The sequence below is a fragment of the Hemiscyllium ocellatum genome, chromosome 13, assembly GCF_020745735.1.
Source record: "Hemiscyllium ocellatum isolate sHemOce1 chromosome 13, sHemOce1.pat.X.cur, whole genome shotgun sequence".
Taxonomy (NCBI): domain Eukaryota; kingdom Metazoa; phylum Chordata; class Chondrichthyes; order Orectolobiformes; family Hemiscylliidae; genus Hemiscyllium; species Hemiscyllium ocellatum.
Genome location: NC_083413.1, coordinates 21,443,053 through 21,468,740, shown reverse-complemented (window position 1 = coordinate 21,468,740; position 25,688 = coordinate 21,443,053). Strand labels below are relative to the sequence as shown.

The window sequence follows — 25,688 nt, the reverse complement described above, 5'->3', positions numbered from 1 at the left end:
TCCTTGGATGCTGCCTGACCTGCTGCGCTTTTCCAGCAACACATTTTCAGTATTTAAAATTTTAGCAAAGATTGTAGAAATGTGTATCTATTTCTTGGCTTAGTAAATGGGGCTGAGATGCAGATCAGCCATTATCTAATTGAATGGTGGAACAAGCTGGGGAGTGAAGAATGGCCTCCTCCTGATTCTATGTTCTTGGCCCAGCATAACACAAGGAAATTAAGTTATTGATTCTCATTGCCCAATAGTTATTAGATTTTTAAGCATCGGTCAAGAAGATTAGTGGAATCTTTAAGGATTACAATCAAAGCAACAAATTACCTGTTTATTTTTATGAAGCTGAGATGATAGGTGGCCTGTCCACATGAAGTCATCTTGGACACTCGAGTCATATTCCAGGAAGTAGTCTATTGAGAAGTTGAAGCAAGTCATTGAGTCATGCCAATCATGGAGCTACACAGATTCTCCCACATTACTAGTACCAGTCTTTCCAGACTCCCCACGTCGCTGGGCGCCCAGGTGCACAGATTCCCCCCCATGTTGCTGGGCATCCGGGTGTGCACAGACCCACCCTGCCCCCAACCCACCCCCACGTCGCTGGGCGCCCAGGTGCACAGATTCCCCCCCATGTTGCTGGGCACCCGGGTGTGCACAGACCCACCCTGCCCCCACCCCCACCCATGACGCTGGGTGCCCTGGTGCTCAGACTCCCCCACGTTGCTGGGTGCAGACTCACAAATGTCACTGTCGCCCATGTGCATAGAACCCCCCCAACCCCTCTTGACGCTGGGTGCCCAGGTGCACAGACTCCCCCATGTCACTGTCGCCCACATGCCCAGACTCCCCCATGATGCTGGGCACCCAGGTAAACAGACTCTCCCACATCACTAGGTGCCCGGGTGCACAGACTCCCCCATGTCGCTGGGTGGTGAATCTGTGGACCTCATTGTCACAGAAGGCTGTGGAGTCCAAGTCATTGAGTGTCTTTGAGAGATCAATGGGTTTGGATTATTAAGGGGATCAACGGATGCCAGGGAAGGCTTAGGTTGAGAAACACATCAACCATGATGGAATGGTGGAGCAGTCTGGATAAGCCGAACGAGCTAGTTCTGCGTCTTGTGGTCTTATGGGCTAAACCGTCTTTGCCATTTCATTGGGTAGCCGTGTATGCAAACTCTCCCTCATTGCTATGAGCTAATCTGTACAAAGGAGGATGTCCACTTTCCATTTTAATGATTTTTTTTCCCGTTGGTTGTAACAAATTGGCTGTTTCAGCGCTATTTGATTTGTAAATGGAATACAAAGTGAGGGACGTGGATTGGAATGTGGAAGCCATTGACCCCAGTTTCCCCCAGCCACAGCTCCAGCCTCTCCATGCCACCCCCGCCTCCCCCTTTTGCTGATTTACTGGGGTACCCGTTTTTCGGGAGCTCAGGAGCGGGGCAATGAGTCCAGGCCAACTCGGGGTTGTACACGTGCCTCACGCCGCTTCCTGGTTTAATGTTTAGCTGGGCTCATCTCTGGAGGCGGGTTTCAGGGGAAGCGAGCCAAAGGTCGAGGTAACAGTGTGGGTGTGTAAAACAAACCATCCAGCAACAATAAGAGCCGAGCTGCAGCGGCGGGAGCTCAGCAAAAACGGCAGGGACGGCATGGCTGTTGGACTTTATTTACTCAGTTGCCAGAAACGCTCCGTTACTGCACCAGGAGCAAGAGGTGGGGGGTGGGGTCAGCTCGGGGTGTCCAGGCCAGGCTACACCCCACCCCAAGACTGGAGCTGCTCTCCTAGCCAAAGCCTACTACGTCTCTTACCTTGTGGCTGGGTTTCTCTCTGGCTGCTTCTGCTGTTGTCCAGGATACCGCCCGGCCACTGAGAGTACCAGGTTTCCATGGAAATGTCAACACTGGCTGACGTCGCCAGTGAAGAAGAGTACTCATAGTGCTGGTCTACAAAGCACTGGTCCTGGCAGGAGAGAATAGTGTTCTGGAGGTGGAGGAGAGATGGAAGGGGGAGAGGGAGATGGAGGGTGTGAGAGAGACAGAGTGTGTGTGCGAGAGAGAGAGAGAGACAGTGGGGAAAGCGACAGGGTGGATGAGAGAGAGGATGACAGACAGAAAGAGACAGTGGGGAGAAGGAGAGAGACGGTGTGAGAGTGTGGAGAGGCAGGGAGGGTGAGAGAGAGACAGAGTGTGTGTGCGAGAGAGAGAGAGACAGTGGGGAAAGCGACAGGGTGGATGAGAGAGAGAGGATGACAGACAGAAAGAGACAGTGGGGAGGAGAGCGACGGTGTGAGAGAGTGTGGAGAGGCAGGGAGGGTGAGAGAGAGAGTAGGGAGAGGGGGAGCGATAGGAAGGGCGTGCGAAAGATACACAGGGAGTGAGGGGAGACAGGTAGGGTGTGAGAGAGATGTTGGGGATGGCGGAGAGACAGGGAGAGAGTGGAAGGGTGTGAGAGAGAAAACGAGGGAGAGAAAGGTGGGACAGGGAGAGAAGAGAGACAGGTGTGTCGAGGAGGGGAACAGAGAGACGAGAAAAAGGGGAGAAAGAAAGTTCAGAGAGCGAAGGATAAGCGGAGGAGGGAGCGGGAAATGGGCAGGGATTAAGGGGGTAACGGTGGGCAGAGAGGGGAGCAGGGGGACCAAAGAGAGGGATCAGAGAAGGGTGGGGGTCGGGGTGAGGGGGTAGGGCGTCAAAGGGTGAGGGGAGCAGAGAGGGAAGGTAAAAAGGGGAGAGGTGTCAGAGATATGGGAGGAGACAGAGGGAGGAGAGTTCGAGAAAGACAGAAAAAAGTGGACAAAGGACAAAGAGAAGGGGTACAGGGAGGGAGGGTGTAGGGGCGAAAGAAAAGGCGAGAAAGGGGGAAAGAAGAGGAAGAGTGGGGAGGAATGGAGAGAAAGAGCAGAACGTGAGAGACAAAAGGCAAAAGGTAGAGAGGCGAGGGGGAGGGGCAGGGGAGGAGAGAGAAAGGGGAGCAGAGAAAGAGAGGGGGAGAGGGAGTGGAGGGAGTAAAGAGAAAGAAATGGTCACACACACACAATTGGGAAAATAATAAGCGAGCGACAATGAGATCTGCAGTGATTTTTCGCGGGTTGGAAGGCCGCCATTCTCAGTATTGGCATGTCTCTGCCGAACTCTCTCATTTGTCGGAATCTGCCTATTTGTTTTCGCGTCTCATTTCGCTGAACTATTTCAAACTCTCGTGCTTGTGCTGATTTCTAGGTGGATTTTGGCTTTCGGTTCTGACTTGTTCTCGTTTCCCGAACACATGAAGTACTGCGGGACCTCTCTCTCTGGCTCGCTCCGATATTCATCCTATCTTTTCCTCACACTCGCCAGCTCCCGGAGGGGGGGGGGGGCGGACAGCCCCCACTCACACGAGCCGCCCCAGCGCCCCGTCTCCCGTTCACAACCCATTAGCAACTTGGGCGTTATTTTTAAAACAAAAACAAGCTGAGGAACGGGATTCCCGTGGTTTCTGGTTCGGCGCGCTCGCTCAAGAGTGAAACAATGCCACCCAACTAAAGCAGAGAGAGAGAGAGAGACAGAGAGGAAAAACATCTAAAAAGAAAATAAAAACAACTAAAAAAAACACAAATGCTGGTACTGGAACAAACAAAAAGGGGATAGTCAGAAAAAGGAGTGAGAAAGGGAAAAGATAAAAGAGAGCGAGGGAGACAGAAAAAGACTGGAAAGAGAGAGGGGCGGGGCAAGAGGAGTAACAAGAATCAGACAGAAAGAGTGAAAGGCAGAGGTGGGGAGAGAGAGAGAGAGAACGAGACGCAGGATGGAGAGATGGAGGAGAGATACACAGATGCAAATTGAAAGGGAGGGGCAAAGACGGATCGAAAGAGAGAGGGAGAAAGAATGGGTAAAGAGGAGAGATAGAATCACGCCAAAGAGTAAAGCGGGACACACCCACTGGGGTGAGGGAGGAGGGGGGGCGGGGGCGGGGGTGCTGTACAGAAAGAGGGAGTGAGACAGAACTGAACCTAATGATTAGGGAAACATAATCCCAATTCCTCAAACGTTAGTTTCGAGGTTCTAAACACAGTCAAAAGGAAAAGTTGTACTCAGTCATTTACCCACACACTCTAAACAATACTGCAACACCAATCAGATTACAGAAGAAGGAAATATTCTATTCAAAGTGCACAACCCAGAAACCACACACCAAAACCTCTCCTACTTCCCCTCCACTGCGTTTAATGTGGGACAGAAGTTCTGGAGAACGTTTTAAACTCTCCTTTCCCGTTTGTCTGTTTCTTTTGGGATATTTTAGACTCTAAAATTGCACAGCTAACTAAAATCAGTGGGATCAGCCTAACTAAACTCCTCTTGTCTCGGAGGAGTTCGGCAGCACGGCCTCAGAGTTTTGCAACATTGTCAAACCCCATCAGCCTGCTTTACCCTGAACTGTAAATCTCAGGCTCAATCCTGTACTACGTTGAAGACTGCAGCAGGGTCATCCACTCGCAGGTAATGTTTTGGTGCAGACTCCCAGAGATCTGAAGCTGCTCTGAAATACAAAGACCCTCACACAGATCGCCCCCCTCCCCTGTAATCGAGTCTGCGTGCACTCAACAGAGAGCTACAGTGCCCAGACTAAAGTGAAACCTCACACCCTTTCGGCTTATGGGAGGAAATGATTCAGAAAGTGGCGGCTGACTCTGTTTTATGATAGTGTGTGTTGCTGTTCCACCCTTGCAAGTTCCTTCTGCCTCTCTCGGCGAACTCGCTTCACAACTGCGTTCTCTCCCAGAGGAAGGGATCCTTGACTTGGGTCAGAGTGAACGCAGCTCCTTAGCAGTCAGTTGCGAAGAGCTAGAGAAGTGACATTCGAGAGAGCTGGACGGGCAGCTTTCCCGACTTTGCAGGGCTCACATTCACCACTTGTCAGGTGCATTTGGTTTTCTGAGCTGGTTAGACTGCTGGTCAGTCTAAAAAGCAGCCTCCTAATTGAGTTTAAAACGCTGCATAAAGCAAAAAAAGTTTTACTCTGCTCCCCCTTTCTCTCCCCCTTCCACCCACTGGGTCCTCAGATGTTCAGATTCACTTACCATCTTGAAGAGCGTGTGTCAGAGAGAGAGGGGGAAGAGACACACGGGCAGGCACGTTCTCTTTAAAACTCCACAGCCCTTTAAACCGACCTGAGAGTGTTGGTCCCACTATGGCTCTGAGCTCTGAACTGAACCAGTGACGCCTCGTGGACCAGCTCAACGAGCGATCTGATTTGGTGCAAAGCTGGCAACCTTGTGACGTGAGTGAGCAGCAAACCTGCTGAAATAAAAGTCAAGCAAGCAAGGCAGGGGTGGGGGAAGAGAGAAAAAAATCCTCTTCAGCCTGTCCTCTGGTCCTTTCGATCCCTCCAGGGCGACACTGAGTTTTCTATCTCGTCTGCACTGTTCTGCACTTGCGGGAGTAACTCGGGGCTCTCGAGTGCAAGAGACTTCAAGACGGGCAATCCGTAGATTATAGCATGTCCCCAGAACCCACCAAAGACATTCTGACTTGTAACAGTACCGAGTGGAGTTGATGAAGTGGCTAAAAACTCGCTTCCCTGGTTAAACATACTCCATCGACACGCAGGCTTGTGTATTTGCACCTGATCGTTCAAACAGCAGAAACTGAAAGTTTGTAATTTTGCATTGGACCTCCTACGCGTTCTGTACAAGTGGGAGTGGTTCTCAATTAGAGAAGAATCGCAGAGACCTTATTAATAACTCAGCGCCTGTTGTCTGAGCACAACTGCGCAGGTAACCTGACCCTTCCTCTGCGAGACCTGTGGGAGGTGCAGAACACCCTAGGATTAAAAATAAATACACCGACATATGGAAAGTTGTCATTTCATTCTACCCTGGAGAGCATGTCATTGAGTTAACCCATTAGGCAGCTTACATTAACAGAATGAAGCATTTCTTCCCCGATTATCAGCATCACAACACAATTGAACCTTTCTGTTACGTGCCCCATGGTTAATTACTTGCCCAGATAATGACAATTATATTCATCTCCCTTCGGAGGACTGCACTGAGACAGCTTAAGCGACCTCATCACTCTATACTAGCTGAGTTAAACACAATGAAATAAATACATTCTCATTGAAAGACTGAGAACATCATAATTGTGTTGGAACGAAATGTTAGTTGCACTTTATTTTACAAATATTGATTTGTTTGCTGGTTAGCACTATATATGTAATAATACGCATGTTTATCAGCCAATTATCATTTCATTCAGATAACAATCCCGAGATATTAAAATCAAGCAGATAAATAATAAATGGTTCAGGAAAATATTTCACCTCAAATATAACTTTTTTTTTGCAATACAGGATTTAACTTGCCTTTAATTGATACCATAACAATTGATATACAAAGAAATCAAAATATTAACATTTATTATACCAATAAATAAGGTTGATTAAGGTTTGTATTATACATGTATCTTGATCAATAATTTATTTTAATGCATTTGTTGTTGTTTTTGCAGAAGTTTTGTGCAAGTATTAGGCTCTGCTGCTGACTTTCAGAGTTACTGTGGAGAGATCTAGCCAATGGATGGATGCTGAGTGCCTGACTCTCTGGTACCTGGAACCCTGTCTGAGACCTCAACTCACGTCGGGCTCGGGATGAAATCCTTCAAAATAAGTCAACAAAACCACGGTTTCATCGCCCAAAAACAAAGGTGGGCAGAAAGGAACAACACAGGGATCGATCTAGCGCCTTTCCCCATCCAGGGGCGCCTTCCCTTTTGCACAATTTCAGCAAATTCCCCCCAATATCGGCCTAAAACTCTTCGAGACTGCCGCCATGTTGAAGAGTTGAAAGGTTAAAGCCTGGTTGGGGCTTGACGTCATCACTTTGCGTCCACTTCCACTCCAAACTTTTTTTAAGGAAAAACTTTCCCAAAGTTTACAGAAATTCACATTGCCCATCCCCCACCTTCATCCTGATGTCCAAATAGATTCCAATCGAATTCTGCAATTATAGAAAATCTTTATCAAGCTCAGTGGCTGCAATTTCTGCCCCAAAGTGTCTGCAGACGGATCACAGCCCCAACTGGTCCAAGTTCCATCTGATTAGATCTACTATTAGTTTCCAGCTATTAAATTAACATTAAAGCTGATACCATTTGACCATTTTCCGTTCACTTCAAATCTTCTTTCGATATTTGTGTAACAAAATACAGACAAAGATGTTTTCTAAACCCAATAAACAACTTTCTGTGTTTACAATTATTAAATTCATATAACAAGTGAAAACTATTTTTGTCACATTATTCGTTCGGCTACGGCAATGAATAATTATGACATTATTCTCTTAACATGTAGCTGACACTGTGGCCAATTTTACAACTTTAATTTATGCAATTTCCATTGTTTTCCTGATACGAAATTTTTGATCAAGAGAATCAAGTCAATAAAAATGATGAAAATATGAAAAAGAATTGCAGGGGCCTTGGAACTTTAATTAGATTTTTAGCAGCCATTCTTCCAGTGTTGGCGTTTGTTATCTTTCGAATATAAATTCACTGTAAAAAGGACAGGTGTTGTAGCTCAAAATATTTACATCTATTCAAATAAAACAGACGAAATCGTTAATTTTTGTGATTGTTTTGTTTATTCGAAACACTGCCCTCTAATGGCTGTGAGATTTTGACCTTAAAGTTTGACCTCATGAGGGACCTGTCACAGATGGAGTGAGAAATACTCGAAACATATTGATGTAGGGATAGGGAGAGCATGGAGGATACTGAGGAAGGAGCTGGTGTGAATGCAGGAGAGGTATTGAGGCTAGTTGGATGTCACTAGCACTTTGCATATTTAACACTTAACAGCTCCTCACATATTGGAATGAAATTTCTGCTCCTGGAAACACTGACACAACTTTCTTGAGGGAATAAGAAATTCATCCCAAAGCATAAAAATGACGCGGCTTAGTGAGTTCCAGTCACTCAAAACTCGCCGTTTTTAAATTACACATTCGATACAAATTCCCAAGTATTTAAGTTTGGAGGGACACTGAGAGATTGGACAATTCAGTCAGGTTTGCCGGTGAACTTTCGGATACAAATTGTAACACCGCAATGACAAGCCACTGGGGAATAAACACTTTCTCACATTTACCGAACACCGGGTCTTTTAACGAATAAACTCAAAACCAGCTCCGATTAACGAGAAATCCAACGAAAGATTGATGTCAATGTTCGAAGGTAGCAGAATAAGGGGAGGAAAGGGCGGGAGTAAGGAGGGGGGATTTAAAAAATACAGAGCGGGCATAGAAACGATGAGCCGAATGGCCTCCCACACTGGCAGAGCGTTTAACGCTTTACATTTTGCAAGTTTTCCGCTTCGGCCTGAATCCGCTGCCGATAGAAGTCGATTTTCTGAACGAAAGGTATCGAAAATACTGTAATGTTGTCTGGTTGAGAAAGAGAGAGATCCTCTGTGGGAGAGTGTTGCCAGCAACTGGAGATCTTACAATAAACTGGACCCTCCGAAATTAAAAAAAAAATGGGAAAACATTTTAAAAAGAGGAAAAATATTTTTCCCCCCCATTAGGAATATTGCCCCGGCCAAAGACAGCGCTGCGATTCTTCCGATCCAACTTGTCATTTGATGTCCCACGATGAAAAGTGAACCTTTATTGATGGGAAGCGACAGCGGTTCGGGTTTTCTAACGCTGATGGGTTCTTCTTTCGGACCAACATAACAAAGTTCTGGCTCCTGAATTTGGGAATGGGTCTGGGAGAGTGACACCGAACAATGTCCCGGGCTTGACTGATGCCGGAGGGTCGGGGAGTTCCCTCTGATGCCCCGGCCGCTAGTTATCCCCCCAGGGAAAAAAAACCCGACACATCGAAAAATAAAGCGGAGAATGTGATCTTTGCACCAGGTTCGCTGTTTGTGGGATCGTGCTATGCATTTTGCCTGCCCTGCGTTTGCGACAGACTTCCGAAGTCCTGTTTTTGGCAGGGAAGCGCTGTCACTGATCACTGACCTCGACCTCCATTGATGTAGCCGCACAGTCGATGCCAAAGAGCATCAGAAATTGGAACAAGTATCGGGCACTCGTCTACTCTGCTATGAGATTATGGCGGATCATTCATCACTCTATTTACCCTCTATGCACATATATTTTCCATTTATATTTGATCCTGGTGGCAGGGAAGTATCCTGTACAGAGGAATAGGAGTAGGCCATTCAGCCCATCAAGCCTATACTTCGACTTCCTATATTCAGACAGTGCCTTTTACTTACAAAATCCCCACAATCCATAAACTATCAGGAATCAGCATAGTCGATAAAGTAGAAGGGGTGAAGTGAGGTTGGAATCCGGAGAGAAATTGGAAATAGTCATACAACATGGAAGCAGACCTCTCCGTCCAACCAGTCTATGCTGAACATAATCCCAAACTGAACTAGTCCCACCGCCCTGGTCCTGACTCATATCCATCCAAACCTTTCCTATTCATGTACTTGTCCAAGTGCTTTTTTTTAAACATTGTAATTGTACCCCCATCCACCACTTTCCCAGGAAGTTCATCCCACACATGAGCCACCCTCTGCGCAACAAAAAGCCAATGTCTTTGTAAAATCTCTCTCCTCTCACTTTTAAAATGTGCCCTCTGCTCTTGGAATTCTGCATCCTAGGAAAAAGACAACTACTATTAACTCTATTGATACTCCTCATTATTTTGTAAACTTCTATGTGGTCACCTCTTAACCTCCTACACTCCAGTGGAAAAAGCCCCAACCTATCCAGCCTTCCTTTATAACTCAAATCTTTTGTATCTGGCAACATCCCGGCAAATTTCTTCTGAACCCTTCCCAGCTTAATAATGTCCTTCCTATAACTGGGTGACCAGAACTGGACGCAGTACTCCAGAAGAGGCCTCACTAATGCACCGTACAATGTCAGCATGACTTCCCAACCCCTGTTCTCAATGACTGAGGAAGTTCCAGAGTTAAGAGTGATAGCAAAAAAAAATGCTGGATAAAATCATCAGCACAGGCAGTAGATCTGAAGAGAAGCAGAGATAGCATTTCAGGTCACTCATCTTACAATAGAATTTGCTGAAAATGTGTTGCTGGAAAAGCGCAGAAGGTCAGGCAGCATCCAAGGAACAGGAGATTCGACGTTTTGGGTATAAGCCCTTCTTCAGGAAGGGCTCCTGAAGAAGGGCTTATGCCCGAAACGTCGATTCTCCTGTTCCTTGGATGCTGCCTGACCTGCTGCGCTTTTCCAGCAACACATTTTCAGCTCTGATCTCCAGCATCTGCAGACCTCACTTTCTCCTTACAACAGAATTCCACAACTTGAATCCCCTGGGGTAGAAGATTGGCAATGAAATGTTGACAGAGCTGAAGTACTCAAGCAGTTAGGGAGAGAATGAGGCCTCTTAAGTATCCATGAGGTCATCTTTATGTTGAACTTCAGGAGATGGGAGAGAGATACTAATTGAATATTTCAGGTCAGTTTTTACTGTTGGGAATGAAATAGAGGCTAGTGATCTCAGGGAAATAAATATTAATGTTTTGAAAACAGTTCACATTATAGAAGAGGGAGTGCTGGAAGTCTTAGAAAACATAAAATGTAGATAAATCTCCAGGATCTGATCAAGTATATCCCAGGACGTACACAGATGTAGTGGGAACTTAGGGAAGAAACTGCAGGGCCCCTAACAGAGATATTTGTGTCATCGATAACTACATGTGAGGTGCCTGAGGACTGGAGGTTGGCTAATGTTGTACCTTTATTTAAGAAAGGCTGTGCGGAGAAGCCTGGGTACTATTGACGTGTGAGGCGAAAGTGAGGACTGCAGAGGCTGGAGATTAGAGTCAGGAGTGTGGTGCTGGAAAAGCACAGCAGGTCAGGCAGCAAAAGCCCTTCTGCCTGAAGCATCAAATTTCCTGCTCCTTGGATGCTGCCTGGCCTGCTGTGCTTTTCCTGCACCACATTCTTGATATTGTTGACCTGTGAGTCTGGCATAGATGGTGGGTAAGTTGTTGGAGGGGATCCTGAAAGATAGGATTTGTATGTATTTGGAGAGTCAAAGACTGATTAGGGATAGTCGGCATGGCTTTGTGCGAGAGAAATACTGTCTCTTAAATGTGATTGAGTTTTTTGAGCAAGTAACTAAAATGATTGGAGGGCAGAGCAGTAGATGTAGTTTACATGGATTTTAGTAAAACTATTGACAAGTTTCCACACAGTAGACTGGTTGATAAAGTTAGATAATTTGGGATTCAGGAAGAGCTTGCCAATTGCTTGGTGGTAAGAGACAGAGGGTGGCGATGAAGGATTATTTTTGGGACTGGAGGACTGTGACGAGCAGTATTCCCACAGGGATTGGTACTGGTTCCACTTTTTATTTGCTCATTTATTATTTATTCAAACAATTTGAATGAGAATTTACAAGGCATGGTTAGCAAGTTTGGAGATGACACCAAAATTGGAGATATAGTGGACAGTGAAGAGGGTTGTCTAAGGTTATAAAGAGATCTTGATCATTTGGGTCAAAGGGCTGAGGAGTGGCAGATGGAGTTTAATGTGGATAAATGTGAGATATTGCATTTTGGTAAAACATACAGGGACAGGACTTATATAAGTAATGGTAGGTCATTGGATCGTGTTGTAGAACAGAGCAACCTCGGGGTATGTAATTCTTTGAAATTTGTGTCACATGAGACAGGGTGGTCAAGAAGGTATTTAGCACATTTACCTCCATTGCTCAGATGTTTGAGCACAGGAGTTGGGATATCATGTTAAGGTTGTACAGGCCATTGATATGCCATATTCTGGAGTACTGTGTCAGTTCTGGTCACCCTATCATAGGAAGAATATTATTAAATTGGAGAGGCTTCAGAAAAGATCTACCAGGATGTTGCCTGGAATGGACGGTTTGAGTTATAAATAGAGGATGGATCAGTTGGGACTTTTTTCACTAGGGCATAAGAGGTTGAGGGATGACTTTATAGAAGTTTATAAAATCATGAGGGACATAGATAAGGTGAATGGCAAGTGTCTTTTCCCTAAGGTACGGCACCTCAAAACAAGCGGGTGTATTTTTAAGGTGAGAGGACAAAGATTTAAAAAGGACATGAAGGGCAACTTTTTTTACACGGAGAGTGGTTTGTATGTGGAATGAACTGTTAGCAGGAGTGGTGCATGCTGGTACAGTTACAATGTTTAAAAGACATTTGGATAAGTACATGAATTGGAAACCTTTGAAGGAATGTAGGCCAAATGCAGATGAGTGGGACTGTTTTGGGAACAAGGTCAGCGTGGATTAGGTGAAATGTAGGGTCTGTTTCAACACTGTATGACTGTATAAGTACATTGTGTGTTTGACAGAACTATGAGGAATCCTATTTGGAGTTATAAGACAACTCCAGTATTGACCAATACTTACCCATCACTTTCACTTTGCAAGGACACAGCTGATTTCCTTTCTGCTCAGAGCCATTCCAAGCATTTACCTTATTGCTATTTCGGCAGTTCGGAATCTGTCTGTGACAGAGGACTTTGAAATGTATTTCGGATACTATAGAATCATCTCCCACCAGCATGCATCATTTTTTAAGCCACTGGTCTTCCAGATCAAGCTCCTCAGACTGCTCTGGAGTTTGTTGGAGAGGTAGAATGTGGGAGATTGTGTGGGAATAAGAGAGATTGTATGACCAATTAGCTCAGCACTCTGCTCTGCTACATCAGAGAACTGGGATATAGGTCTTCAAGGGTTTAGAACTTCACATAAACTAGCTGAAGTGTCAATGTGGCTCAGTATGTTGTTGGTTCAAATACTACTCTAGGCTCTCAGATCTTGATAGTGGCAGTATAAAGGGCAATACTCTTTTCTGTATGCGCTGATAAACCAAACCTCTGCCTGACCCCTCAGCTGGATACAAAAGATCCCCATGGTAAAATTCTGAAGAACAGCAGGGGTCCTTTTCCATAATAATTTATCAATAAGAATTTATTTACATACAAAAAGGAAAGGAGAGGTCAAAGTGAACTTTGGAAAATGAATCTGGGGAGATAGTTATGGGGAACAAAGTAATGGCAAATAAAATGGCAGCACGGGGCATAGTGGTTAGCACTGCTGCCTCACAGCACCAGAGACCCAGGTTCAATTCCCACCTCAGGCGACTCTCTGTGTGGAGTTTGCACATTCTCCCTGTGTCTGTGTGGGTTTGCTCTGGTTTCCTCCCACAATCCAAAAATGTGCAGGTTAGGTGAATTGGCCAGGCTAAATTGCCTGCAGTGTTAGGTGAAGGGGTAAATGTGGTGGAATGGGTCAGTGTGGACTTGTTGGCCCAAAGGGCCTGTTTCCACACTGTAAGTAATCTAAATAAAACAGATACTTTGCGTCAGTCTTTATGGTGTAAGATACTGTGAACATTCTGTCAATAGCTGAAAATGTGTTGCTGGTTAAAGCACAGCAGGTCAGGCAGCATCCAAGGAACAGGAAATTCGACGTTTCGGGCCAGAGCCCTTCATCAGGAATGAGGAGAGTGTGCCAGGCAGGCTAAGATAAAAGGTAGGGAGGAGGGACTTGGGGGAGGGGCGATGGAGATGTGATAGGTGGAAGGAGGTCAAGTTGAGGGTGATAGGCCAGAGTGGGGTGGGGGCGGAGAGGTCAGGAAGAAGATTGCAGGTTAGGAGGGCGGTGCTGAGATCGAGGAAATCGACTGAGACAAGGTGGGGGAGGGGAAATGAGGAAACTCAGATTTCTCCAGTTTCCTCATTTCCCCTCCCCCCACCTTGTCTCAGTCGATTTCCTCGATCTCAGCACCGCCCTCCTAACCTGCAATCTTCTTCCTGACCTCTCCGCCCCCACCCCACTCCGGCCTATCACCCTCACCTTGACCTCCTTCCACCTATCACATCTCCATCGCCCCTCCCCCAAGTCCCTCCTCCCTACCTTTTATCTTAGCCTGCCTGGCACACTCTCCTCATTCCTGATGAAGGGCTCTGGCCCGAAACGTCGAATTTCCTGTTCCTTGGATGCTGCCTGACCTGCTGCGCTTTAACCAGCAACACATTTTCAGCTCTGATCTCCAGCATCTGCAGACCTCACATTTTACTCCCACATTCTGTCAATACTAAAGAACGTGGGAAAAGACTAAGTGACATCAGCAGAGAAGTAGCACTAGACAAACTAATGGGGTTAAAGACAAGCTCCCCCCCTTCTCAACCCCCACCCCCACCCACCCCCCAATGGCTTGCAGACTAGAATTCTAAACTAAGTAGCTACAGAGATAGCGGATGCATTGGTTATAAATTTCCAAAATAAAACTCTTAGATTCTGAAGACATACTGGAGAATGAAAAACTTTGCCAATGTGACACCCCTGATCAAAAAGGAAGAGAGGCAAAAAGCGGTAACTATAGGCCAATTAGCCTAACATCAATTGTTGGAAAAACTACTGGAATCAATTGTGAAGGAACTAATAGCAGAACATGCGAAAAATCTTAATCTAATCAAGCAGAGTCAGAATGGCTTCATGAAAGGGAAATTGAGTCAAGTTTTTTCCAAGGAAGTCTCAACTGGAGTGGATCGAGGGAATCAGTCAATGTGTTGTATTTGGACTTCCAGAAGGCATTAGACAAAACACCTCACAAAAAGTTCAGTCATAAGATAAGAGTCCACAATGTTGGAGGTAGTATATTGACAGGGATAGAAACAACAAGTGGGAGTAAGGGGTTCTTTTAATGTTGGCGACCTATGACCAGTGTGGTTCCACAAGGATCAGTGCTGAGATCACAACTGTTTACAATGTGTGCCAATGAATTGGAGAAAGAAAGTGAGTGTATTGTAGCCCCTACTTGTAACTAACACAAAAATAGCTGGAAAGGCAAGTTGTGAGAGGGATACAAACAGGTTAGAGATTGCTATTAATAGATTAAGTCAGTGTGCAAAATATTGGTAAATGAAATATAATAGGGGAAAATGTGAAGTTGTTCATTTTGGAAGGGAGAACCAAAGAAATAAGCATTATTTGTTTGGAATCAACTACAAAAAGCTGCAGCACAAAGGGACTTGGGAGGACCATGTACAATAAACACAAAAAGCTGTCACACAGATGTCACTGTTAATTAAGAAGGCTCATGCAATGTTGGTGCTTATTTCTAGGGGGTTGGAGTATAGGAGTAGGGAAATCTTACTGCAACTGTACAAGGTACTGGAATACCGCAGAGTACCATAGAGACCACATCTGGAGAATCGTGAGTTGTTTTGGTTCCCTTATCTAAGGAACAATATTGTTTCATTGGAAGCAGTACAAAGAAGATTCACTAGGATGATCTCTGGTATGGAAGGATCATCTTATTAGCAAAAGTGGACTCTGCTCCATGAGGTTAGAAGAATGAAAGGGAATCTCATTGAAACACATCAGATTCCAAAGAGGCTTGACAGGGTAAATGCTGAGAGAATGTTTCCCCTCACAGGAGAGTCAAGGACCAGAGCTCATCGTCTCAGAATCAAGATGCAATCATTTAAGGCTGCGACGAGAAGGAATTTATTCTGTCAGTGGGTTATGAGTCTTTGGAACTCCTTGCTTTCAAGAGCAGTGTGCAGAGTCCTTGTGTATATTTAAAGCTGAGACAGATAGATTCTGGATCAGTGGTACTGGAAGAGCACGGCAGTTCAGGCAGCATCCAAGGAGCAGCGAAATCGATGTTTCAGGCAAAAGCCCTTCATCAGGAATAAAGGAATAAATTCTTGATCAGTAGGGGAATCAAGAGTTATAGTAAAAGGCCAAATCATTTATTCTTGTTCCTATTCCCTGGTCTAATAGGAATAAAGAAACAGAGAATTTGGAGCAGAATTAGTTCAATCTTATTCCGCCTGCACCACCACTCATAGCTGATCTGGTTGTGATCTCAACTCCACTTTCCTGTCTACCCTCTTAACCCTTAACTCCCTCTCCATAAAAAATCCCTCTCACTCAATGTTGAATATATCAAATGACCCAGCCTTCACTGCGCTTACAGGAAGAGAATTCCACAGACTAACAAAGGCACAACAAATATCTTCATTTCTGTAATAAATGGGCAAACACTTGTTTAAAACATTAAATTCTTTAAACCAATTAAACCAATCCATTTAATGGTTTCACAAGACTCAGAGTGAATGGCTGAGATGTCACCAGGGATGGTGCTTTCAGGGCAAGAGGTCAGTTTATGAACAATGCCATGATTGAAATGGCCCTAGACACAAACTGAGTTGTTCCTTTGTTCCAGTTGTGGAGCAAGTGGTCCCATCTTCCCTGCCTTTCATCAAATGATTAAGGTTTGTCCAGATTTTCCATGGAAGATTGAAACCTGGTACAGAACCCCACTGGTTCTCACCTACCACCCCACCAACCTCCGCATACAACGTATCATCCGTCGCCATTTCCGCCACCTCCAAACGGACCCCACCACCAAGGATATATTTCCCTCCCCTCCCCTATCAGCGTTCCGCAAGGACCACTCCCTTCGTGACTCCCTCGTCAGATCCACACCCCCCACCAACCCAACCTCCACCCCCGGCACCTTCCCCTGCAACCGCAGGAAATGTAAAACTTGCGCCCACACCTCCACACTCACTTCCCTCCAAGGCCCCAAGGGATCCTTCCATATCCGCCACAAGTTCACCTGTACCTCCACACACATCATCTATTGCATCCGCTGCACCCGATGTGGCCTCCTCTATATTGGTGAGACAGGCCGCTTACTTGCGGAACGCTTCAGAGAACACCTCCGGGCCGCCCGAACCAACCAACCCAATCACCCCGTGGCTCAACACTTTAACTCTCCCTCCCACTCCACCGAGGACATGCAGGTCCTTGGACTCCTCCACCGGCAGAACACAACTACACGACGGCTGGAGGAGGAGCGCCTCATCTTCCGCCTGGGAACCCTCCAACCACAAGGTATGAATTCAGATTTCTCCATTTTCTTCATTTCCCCTCCCCCCACCTTGTCTCAGTCGGTTCCCTCAACTCAGCACCGCCCTCCTAACCTGCAATCCTCTTCCTGACCTCTCCGCCCCCACCCCACTCCGGCCTATCACTCTCACCTTGACCTCCTTCCACCTATCCCACCTCCATCGCCCCTCCCCCTAGTCCCTCCTCCCTACCTTTTATCTTAGCCTGCTTGGCTCTCTCTCTCTTATTCCTGATGAAGGGCTTATGCTCGAAACGTCGAATTCTCTATTCCTGAGATGCTGCCTGGCCTGCTGTGCTTTGACCAGCAACACATTTGCAACTCCATCACCTCGGCTCATGATGAAGTTAGTTTCTGGATTAGTGGTGCTGGAAGAGCACAACAGTTCAGGCAGCATCCAAGGAGCAGCAAAATCGACGTTTCGGGCAAAAGCCCTTCTTCAGGAATAAAGACAGAGAGCCTGAAGCGTGGAGAGGACTCTCTGTCTTTATTCCTGATGAAGGGCTTTTGCCCGAAACGTCGATTTTGTTGCTCCTTGGATGCTGCCTGAACTGCTGTGCTCTTCCAGCACCACTAATCCAGAATCTGGTTTCCAGCATCTGCAGTCATTATTTTTACCTCGATGAAGTTAGTGATGTTTGTAGTCAATCATCAGTAGATGTGGTTTTTATCAGCTTGTATTACCTCATTGTGACAGTGCCCATCATGTCTACACTGGCTCTCCAAATAATCAGTATGACTTAATGCCATTCTCCTGCCCTTCCTCATAATTCTGTTCATTGTTTCTATTTAAATTAACATCTCCTGAATGCCTCAATTGAGCCTGCATCCACCATATTTCCAGGCAATGTATTCCAGACACGAACAACTCACGACATGAAAAAAAAATTCTTCTCATGTTGCATTTTGCAAATCACTTTAAATCTGATGGTTTTCATTCTTGAATCTTTCATGAACAATGTCTGCTGGTCTATTCTGACCAAACACCTCATGTTTCTGAAACACCAATCAAATCTTCTCTTAGTTTTCTCCTTTCTGAGAAGAGTCCTAACCTCTGCAATGTATCTTCATAATTGAAGTTTATCACCCCGGAAACATTCTTGTAAACTGTTTCTGCATTTCCTTCACTGTGTTCACATCCTTCCAAAAATGTCGTGCCAAGAACTGGACATAGCTGTCAAGCTGAGGACTAACCAGTGTCTTAAACAAGCTTAGCATTCCTCCTAGATTTTGTACTGTATGCTTCTATTACCGAAGCCTAGAATACTGTATGCTTTGTTAACCACACTCTACATATGTCCTGCCACCTTCAATGACTTATGCACATGTACACCCAGGAATCGGTAAAAAAGGTGCATTTAAACTATATGCATCAGTTTTATTTGAGGTCCTGTGTGAGAACTTCAGTGACTATCAGACATGATTCATTGAGGAGGAGGATGTGCAGGTGGTAGATGGCAAGCTTCCAGTACTCCCAGTCCATGCAGCAAGTCTAGCAGAATGGAATCCAATCCTGGGACAGAATGCTCGACAATCTGAGTTATGGAATCAGATTGCAGAAACCCCTTCACTCTGCGTGTCTCATCCATGCTCTAACCATTAATCCATGCATTAAGCAATTACTCCCACAAAGGCATTAAACAGATGACAGAAAAGATTTATCGGAATTGTTCCAGAGTTGAAGTTCTTTGGTCACATAGATCGACAGGAGACACTGGGGCTGAAGGGTTGAGAGGAGATTTAATTGAGGTGGTCAAAATCATGAGGGGGTCTGTTCCCAAACTGTTCCCATTACCAGAAGGGTCAAGTATCAGAGACCCCAATTTAAAGTGAATGGACTTTGAAAGCTCTCTTTACATAGTGAGTGGTTAGGATCTAAAATGGTCTGCCTGTAAGTGTGGTGGAGATACGTTCAGTTGAGGCTTTCAAAAGGGGATTAGATGATCATTTGAAAAGTAAAAGTTTGCAGAGGCAGGGAATTCTATGCTCTGGCACTTCCTAATCAACCTAACGTTTTTCCATGTGACTACCAATTCTATCTGAATAATTGCTTCTAGAAGCTTCCCTACCACTGAAGAGAAACTGATTTTCTGCTTCCACACTGGTCCCATCCTTTCAGCCCAGACCTGAAGCTTTGGAGTTCCCTCCCTAAACCTTCTTTCAGATACTCCTTAAAGGTTCGTTGACTCGGTTTTAGATCATTTGCTGCTACATACGGAAGTCAAAATCCTAAAATTCCATCCCTAACAGCCCTGAAGGTATCCCTACATCACATGACTGCCAGCAATCAAGAAGGCAGTTTCCCACCATTTTCTCCAGGGAAGTTAGGGACCGACAATAAACTCTGACTTAGCCAACAATGCCCGGACTGAATGAATGAACAACAAGCTGCATTTCTTGCCCACAGCTGCACACTCAGAAAGAGCTCAGAAGTGCTGAGTCATGCAGTGAGAGATAGGAATGGGGAGGGGGTGTTGGGGCAGAAAGCAGTGGCAGTGTGGGACAGTGGGGCTTGGAGGCACAAATGAACATGACTGCCAGGAGAGGGCTCTGTTCAGGTGGCGTGATGTCCTCACCATCATCTGCACATGTGGTTGGCAGCCATCTTGGTAATGGCACCACACACGGTTCTTAAAAACTAAATTGGTTCAATGCTTATTTTTGTCTGATAATTAATTCTGTGCTGTAGATCACTTTGCGATATTAAAGGAGTTTGTTTTTATTCAATTGTAGGATGTGGGCATCGCTGGCTGGCTACTAATAATTGTCTGTTCCGTGTTACCCTTGAGAAAGTGAGAGTGAACTGCCTTTTTAAAAACTGCTACTAACCATGTATTGTGAGTTGACCCACAAACGCTTTTTGGAGGGAATTCTAGGATTTTGATTCAGCAAAATTGAAGGAGAGGCAATATATTTTAAAGTCAGGATGGTGAGTCAGTTGGAAAAAACTTGCAGTTGGTGGCGTTCCCATGTATCTATGGCCTTTGTCCTTCTAGATGGAAGTGGCTGTGAGTTTGGAAGGTGCTGTCTAAGGAGCTTTGATGAATTTTGCAGTGCATCGTGTAGATTGTTTACCCTGCTGCTACTGAACGTCAGTGGTGGAGAGAATGGATGCTTATTGGGTGTGATGCCAATCAAGTGGGCTGCTTTGTCATGGATGGTGTCAAGCTTCTAGAATGTTGTTAAAGGTGCACACATTCAGGTAAATATTGGAGTATTTCATCACACTCCTGACTTGTGCCTTCTAAATGGTGCTGAAAATGTGTTGCTGGTTAAAGCACAGCAGGTTAGGCAGCATCCAAGGAACAGGAAATTCGACGTTTCAGGCCAGAGCCATTCCTGATGAAGGGCTCTGGCCCAAAACGTCAAATTTCCTGTTCCTTGGATGCTGCCTAACCTGCTGTGCTTTAACCAGCAACACATTTTCAGCTCTGATCTCCAGCATCTGCAGACCTCACTTTTTACCCTTCTAAATGGTGGACAGGCTTTGGAGTGTCTGGAGGTGAATTACTTGCCGCAGTATTCCTAGCCTCTGACTCGCTCCCATAGCCATTATGTTTGTATGGTGAGTACAGTTGAGTTTCTGAGCAATGATAACCCCAATGTTGATAGTGTGGGATTCAGTGTTGGTTACACCTGTGAATGTCAAGGGGCGGTGCTTAGGTTATCTCTTATGAGAAACGATCATAGCCTTTATGTGGTGTGAATGTTACTTGCCACTAGTTAGCCCAAACCTGGATATTGTCCAGATCTTTTTGTATTTGAACACAGACTACTTCACTATGTCAGGAATCGCAAATGGTGCTGAACATTGAGCAATCATTGGTGAACATCCCCACTTCTGACCTTATGATTGAGAGAAGGTCATTGATGAAACAGCCTGAGGAATCCAGCAGAGATGTCTTGGAGCTGAGGTGACTGACCTCCGACAACTCCAACGATCTTCCTATGTGATATATGAAAGCAAGTTGTTGTTGTGATAAACCCCACTTTTCCATGAAATTACCTAAGCGCATGTACCCACAGTGTCAGCCTGGGCCTGTGGATAACTAACCCAGTGACATGATTAGAGTGGTGCTGGTAAAGCATAGCAGATCAGGCAGCATCCAAGGAGGAGGAAAATCGATGTTTTGGGCAGGAGCCCTTCATCAGGAATGAGGCTGGAAGCCTTGGGGGGGTTGAGAAATAAATGGGAGGGGGAGGGACTGGGAAGAAGGTAGTTGAGAGTGCAATAGGTGGATGGGGCTGGGGATGAAGATGATAGGTCAGAGAGGAGGGTGGAGCAGATAGGTGGGAAGGAAGATGGACAGGTGGGACAGGTCAGGAGGATGGTGCTGAGCTGAAAGGTTGGAACTAGGGTAAGGTGGGGAGGAGGGGAAATGAGGAAACTGGTGAAATCCACATTGATGTCCTGGGGTTGAAGTGTTCCGAGGTGGAAGGCGAGGTGTTCTTCCTCCAGGCGTCGGGTGTTGAGGCAGTGGTGGTGGAGGAGGCCCAGGACCTGCATGTCATCGGCAGAGTGGGAGGGGGAGTTGAAATGTTCGGCCACGGGGCAGTAGGGTTGATTAGTGCGGGTGTCACGGAGATGTTCCTTGAAGTGCTCTGCAAGGAGGCGTCCAGTAGAGGAGACCACATCGGGAGCAACAGGTACAATAAATGATAACAGTGGATGTGCAGGTGAAACTTGATGGATATGGAAGGCTCCTTTGGGGCCTTGGATGGAGGTGAGGGGGGAATGTGTGGGTGCAGGTTTTGCAATTCCTGTGGTGGCAGGATAAGGTGCCAGAATGGGAGGGTGGGTTGTTGGGTGACGTGGACTTGACCAGGTAGTCACGGAAGGAATGGTCTTTGCGGAAAGTGGATAGGGGTGGGGAGGGAAATATATCCCTGGTGGTGGGGCCCATTTGTAGATGGCGGAAATGTCGGCAGATGATGCAGTTTATGCAGAGATTGGTGGGGTGGAAAGTGAGGATCGGGGGGTACTGTCCTTGTTATGGTTGGTGGGGTGGGGTTTGAGGGCAGAGGTGCAGGACATGGATGAGATGCATTGGAGAGCATCTTCAACCACATGGGAGGGGAAATGATGGTCTTTAAAGAAGGAGGCCACCTGTTGTGTTCTGTGGTGGAACTGGTCTTCCTGGGAACAGATGGCAGAGGCGGAGGAATTGGGAATACGGGATGGCATTTTTGCAGGAGGTGGGGTGGGAAGCGATGTAATCCAGATAGCTGTGGGAGTCAGTGGGCTTGTAAAAAATGTTGGTGTTGAGTCAGTCATCATTGATGGAGATGGAGAGGTCAGGAAGGGGAGGGAGGTATGAGAGATGGTCCATTTAAGGTAGGGTTGGAATGTGTTGGTGAAATTGATGAACTGCTCAACCTCCTTGTGGGAGTATGAGGTAGTGCTGATGCAGTCATCAATGTAGTGGAGGAAGAGGTGGGGAGTGGTGCCGGTGTAACTATGGAAGATAGACTGTTCTATGTAGCGGACAAAGAGACAGGCATAGCTGGGGCCCATACAGGTACACATGGCTACCCCTTTCATCTGGGTGAAGTGGGAGGATTTGGAAGAGAAATTGTTGAGGGTGAGGACCAGTTCAGCCAAACGAATGAGAGTGTCAGTGGAAGGGCACTTATGGCGACAATGAGAGAGGAAGAAACAGAGGGCTTGGAGGCCCTGGTCATGGCAGATGGTGGTGAAGAGGGACTGGATGGCTCTTAGATTCTTGACCAGTCTGCCAAGTGAGACATTATCAAAAGCCTCACTGAAGCCCATGGAGACTTCATCAACTGCATTGCCCTCATTTGAGCATCTGGTCAGCTCCTTGAAAAATTCAATCACGATTTTTAGAAATAATTCCCCCTGACAAAGGCATGCTGGATATTCTTGATTGATCCTCAACGACAGATTAATTCTGTCCTTCAGAATTTTTTTCTAATAGTTTTCCTACCACAGGTGTTAGACTCACTGGGCCTGTAGTTTCCTAGTTTATCCCTACCAACCTTCTGGAATAATGCCATCACATTGGCCTTCCTCCAATCCACTGGCATCCGTCATGTGACTGGAGAGGATTTGAAAATGTAATGTCAGAGCTGCTGCAACCTACACTCCTGCCTCCCACAGCAGCCTTCAATATATCTTATCTATTTATGCTAATGCATATATTAATAGACAATCAACATTAAAAGATTGCACAAGACTTATGTTCATTCCTCATCTATCTCAAACTCCTGGAAACTCCTCACAATATCAAGAGTGTGGTGCTGCAAAAGCACAGTAGGTCAGGAAGCAACCGAGAAGCAGGAGAATCAACATTTCAGGCATTAGCCCTTCATCAGGAATTCCTGATAAAGGGCTTATGGCCAAAATGTCGATTCTCCTGCTCCTCGGATGCTGCCTGACCTGCTGTGCTTTTCCAGCACCACACTCTCGACTCTGATCTCCCGCATCTGCAGTCCTCACTTTCTCCCATCCTAACAACATCGAAGGTGAGCATCGAGACCCCAATTGAGAATGTTCGTTTTCTGGCCAGGATGAGGGTACTCATTCATATCCTATGCCAACAATAATACCTGCTTCATTAAGGCAGTAAGATTTCCCAAGCCCCTTCGCAACTGTACTTGATGAGATTGCAGAAGAGATGCTAAAAAAACTTGATCCAAAAGGTAGGTTTGATGGAATATTTTGAAGGAGGGGCAGGTAGAGAATGACAGAGGAAGAAAAGGTCAGAGCCTCAAGTCCAGGCAGCAGATGGCATAATCGCCAATGACAGAATGTAGGAAGTGGGTGATGAGCAGGATTGGAAGAAAACTAAGATCGTGGAGGATTGTGGTGCAGGGGAGACAGGTACAGAGGAATCTCCGCAGGGATTTGAACACCAAGATAAGAATTTTGCAGGATTAGAAGGCAGGGTGGGTAACAAGCATAGTTGTAATGGGTGAAAGGACAAGTTTGGTAGAGTTTCAGATTAGCTCAAGTTTACATATAATTGCAAACGAATGTTACATGGCAGAATTAACATGTGATCAAGACAAGGGCAAGGAGGACAGCAGCAGTAGAGAGGGTGGGTCATAATTCTTGCAATCTGATCATTTTAATAAGGTGTTTGAACACTTTCAAATATATGTTCATGGTTGGCAGCATTAAACTCTTCATAAAACATCGTTGGCATTATTTTGACCTTAATCTCGATTCCATCAGCCAAGATTCCTTCTGCAAGGTGATATGGTTCCTTTGAAGGGATTACAATAGTTGATGACAAAGGCCTGTTAGGTGACACTGTGGGCACCGTGCCTTGAGTGGGCGGTTAAATGGAGAGGGACGTGCTGGATGGTGAATGGATGGAGATGCTCCAAGTTGGGAAGAACTGAAAGTGACTTAAGTTCCCAAAACAACTCACCGCAAATGCATGAGGTCACCTAGGATTTTTGGAGCAGTTAAAGAGCCCTAGATCCTTCTCGCTACAAGTGAGAGAGATAAGAGTAGATCACGTAGAATAAAAGCTTCTTTGAAATGAATTAATGGGGCCTTTCTGGTAGGAAAGACATCCAAACATAACGTGGCCATTCAGCCCCACAAGCCTGTACTGCCGTCCTAGAGATCACGGCTAATCTACATCTCACCTCCAGTTAGCCCAGCCTCTGCTTTGTGACCTTTAGCATTTTTGGCTAATAATAATCTCTCAGTCTTAGTTTTGAAATTTGCAGTTTATCCATCCACACACCCCACCTCCACAGTTTTCTGCAGGATGAGGGTGGTGAGGGTGGGGGTGGGGGGGGGGAGGATGTTGGGGTGGGGGGAGTGGTGGGGAAGAAGTTCTAGATCACTCCTGAATGACTGTCTCAAATTTGAAGCTTCACTCTTTGCTCTGAATTAATCCCAAACCACACCCCTCAACCACAGGAATGAGTTTCTTTTTACAACTCTTTAAACATATAAACAGTTTGGTTAATTGAAGAAACAAAGAAGAAAACAGTCAATTCATCAATGTGAGGATGATGGCAGAAAAGTGAGTGAGAAGAAAATGCTTAGGGATACACCGATCCAACCTAAAATCAAATTCTCATTTGATTTCAAATGTCTTTATGTTTTCACCTCTTCCTATCTCTGTAATCTCATCCAAACCTTCCAATAGCTCCGTGTTCCTCCAGTTCTGGTCTCCTACTTACCTTCAGTTTCCTTTGCTCATTGGCAGCCATGTCTTAGGACTGCTTGTCCCTACACTGTGGGGGTACTTAACCGTTGGGGCTTTGAGCAGATCCAAAGCATGACCTACATCTATTCCTAGTGAGGGCTGCTTCCGCAAGAACGGTACTGTAACTGGGGAAAGGTCCCAACCCCCACCGACATGTCCCCAAAGTGCTGTAGCTGTTCAAATAACTCATGCAGAGAAGTTTTATTTTTAATTCATTCATGGGAGGTAGGCCTCACTCGCTAGGCCAGCAGTTTTTTCTCTATCCTTAATACCCTCGAGGGCAGCTAAGAGTCAAGTGTATTGCCATGCATGCACTTCCCTGAAGGACATTAGCAAGCCAGTGGGGTTGCCCTGACAATTGGCAATGATTTTGTGTTCTCAGTAGACTCTTATTTTCAGATTATTATTGAAGTCAAATTCCACCATCTGCCAAAGGTGTCCTGTGCCCATTCTATCTGATCTCAGTTATCACCCAATGAAGTGGAAAGCCATTGGGTCCAATTTCCACCCCACATAAAACAGTCCCACAGGAATTATTCCAGCACTGCATTGCTGTCTATCGTATT

General features: G+C 45.8%; 1 protein-coding gene across 1 annotated transcript in view; it reads right to left on the bottom strand.

Moving 5' to 3' along the window:
• gmnc (geminin coiled-coil domain containing) overlaps positions 1-25,126 on the bottom strand; it is a 29,188-nt gene extending 4,062 nt beyond the window's left edge. Inside the window, exons 1-3 of the mRNA XM_060834406.1 lie at positions 25,097-25,126; positions 1,810-1,981; positions 322-407 (exon numbers count right to left, since the gene is read on the bottom strand). Of these exons, the coding sequence (XP_060690389.1) occupies positions 322-407; positions 1,810-1,981; positions 25,097-25,126 (288 nt within the window). The remainder of the gene's footprint in view (positions 1-321; positions 408-1,809; positions 1,982-25,096) is intronic.
• Between the last annotated feature and the right edge of the window lie 562 nt (positions 25,127-25,688).